Source organism: Terrapene carolina, unplaced genomic scaffold, assembly GCF_002925995.2.
Source record: "Terrapene carolina triunguis isolate 2854851 unplaced genomic scaffold, T_m_triunguis-2.0 Scaffold53, whole genome shotgun sequence".
Lineage (NCBI taxonomy): Eukaryota > Metazoa > Chordata > Testudines > Emydidae > Terrapene > Terrapene triunguis.
Window position 1 is genome coordinate 1274069 of NW_020664404.1, and position 1373 is coordinate 1275441.

At 55.2% G+C, this 1373-nt stretch overlaps 1 protein-coding gene across 1 annotated transcript in view; it reads left to right on the plus strand.

Annotated features, from left to right (window-relative positions):
• The first annotated feature begins 1238 nt into the window (after positions 1-1238).
• The window catches only part of BOLA3 (bolA family member 3), a 5895-nt gene continuing 5760 nt past the window's right edge, over positions 1239-1373 (plus strand). Inside the window, exon 1 of the mRNA XM_026657616.1 lies at positions 1239-1361. Within this exon, the coding sequence (XP_026513401.1) occupies positions 1317-1361 (45 nt within the window). The 5' untranslated portion in view covers positions 1239-1316. The remainder of the gene's footprint in view (positions 1362-1373) is intronic.

Genomic DNA, 1373 nt, shown 5'->3' on the forward strand with positions numbered 1-1373 from the left:
ATTCTCTCGTGTGCGGCCACCCAGATGCATACCTTAAAGGGAACTATCTGCGGATCACCTGAGTGGAGCTCGTGGACCACCACAGTTTGAGAACCTCTGAGGTAAATCACTTAGGCTTGGTCTACACTTACCCCCCAATTCGAACTAAGGTACGCAACTTCAGCTACGTGAATAACGTAGCTGAAGTCGACGTACCTTAGTTCGAACTTACCTCGGTCCACACGCGGCAGGCAGGCTTCCCCGTCGACACCGCGGTACTCCTCTCATATAGCTGGAGTACCGCAGTCGACGGCGATCACTTCCTGGTTCGACTTATCGCGTCCAGACAAGACGCGATAAGTCGAACCCAGAACTTCGATTCCCAGCCGCCGAACTAGCGGCTGGGTGTAGACATACCCTTAGACCCAAATTATTTTAGTTTTTTTCTATCACACCCACCACTGTAGTTTCTAAACTGCTTTCCATGTAAATTAGAATGGCATGATGAACTGCCTGGAGTCTCCAAAGAGTCTTATTTAAAGCATATTAAAGGGCTCGTTCAGAAAGCACCCCTCTAGCACTGGGAGCGTTCATAGGGTGCAGGATTTCTTTCTGGACTGTTGCTAGGAGCAAATGCTCTCACTAAATAATAAGTTCTTCAGGCGAAGGAGTATGTCTTAATCGGTGTTTGCAGCTTGTAGATTCAGGGTGCTAGATACACTATTTCTAATAACAATACTAGCTTTGGAAGGTTGACAGTTGTGTGTCTATAATGGTCGGGAACATGCATAGTCTATCGGCCTAGCCCTCCATTCACTGGGACCATCTGCATACTCCTGGGGGCTTCTTATGTGGGAGCCTGTGTGCTGGGACATTTCACAGGCTAGGAGCTGTCTCCCAACAGCCTATACAAAGAAACACCAGGTAAGTTTAAAGCCAATGTTTTGGTAAGTTCCCCCTCTTACCTGCTGCTGTTTGTGGCATTTAGCTGGGGTTACCCAATCCCAAATTTTGTGGTAGCACCCCACATATATAAGGGTGAACCCCGGGTCCTGAAACAGCTGCTGTGCCCAAGGGGGGATGTGGCCGGGGGGGGAGGGGGGAGGGGAAGCAGCCCCATGGGGGGAGCAGCCCTGTGGGGGTGGGAGGCTCTGGGGGGGGTGGGGGAAGGCAGTAGCCCCATGGGGGGGGGAGGTGCGGGGGGGTTGGGGGAGGAGCGTGGCGGGGCCGCCGCGGCGCCAGGGGGCGCTGGGCTGCGATCGAGCCCGGGCTCTCGGACTCTCCCTGTGGCCGGGCCCGGGCGGTGAGGACAGGCCCGTCCGCCGCCTCACCGGGACATGGCCGCCACCATTAGCGCCGGCATCCTGGGCCGCGGCCACAGGGTGAGGTCTGGG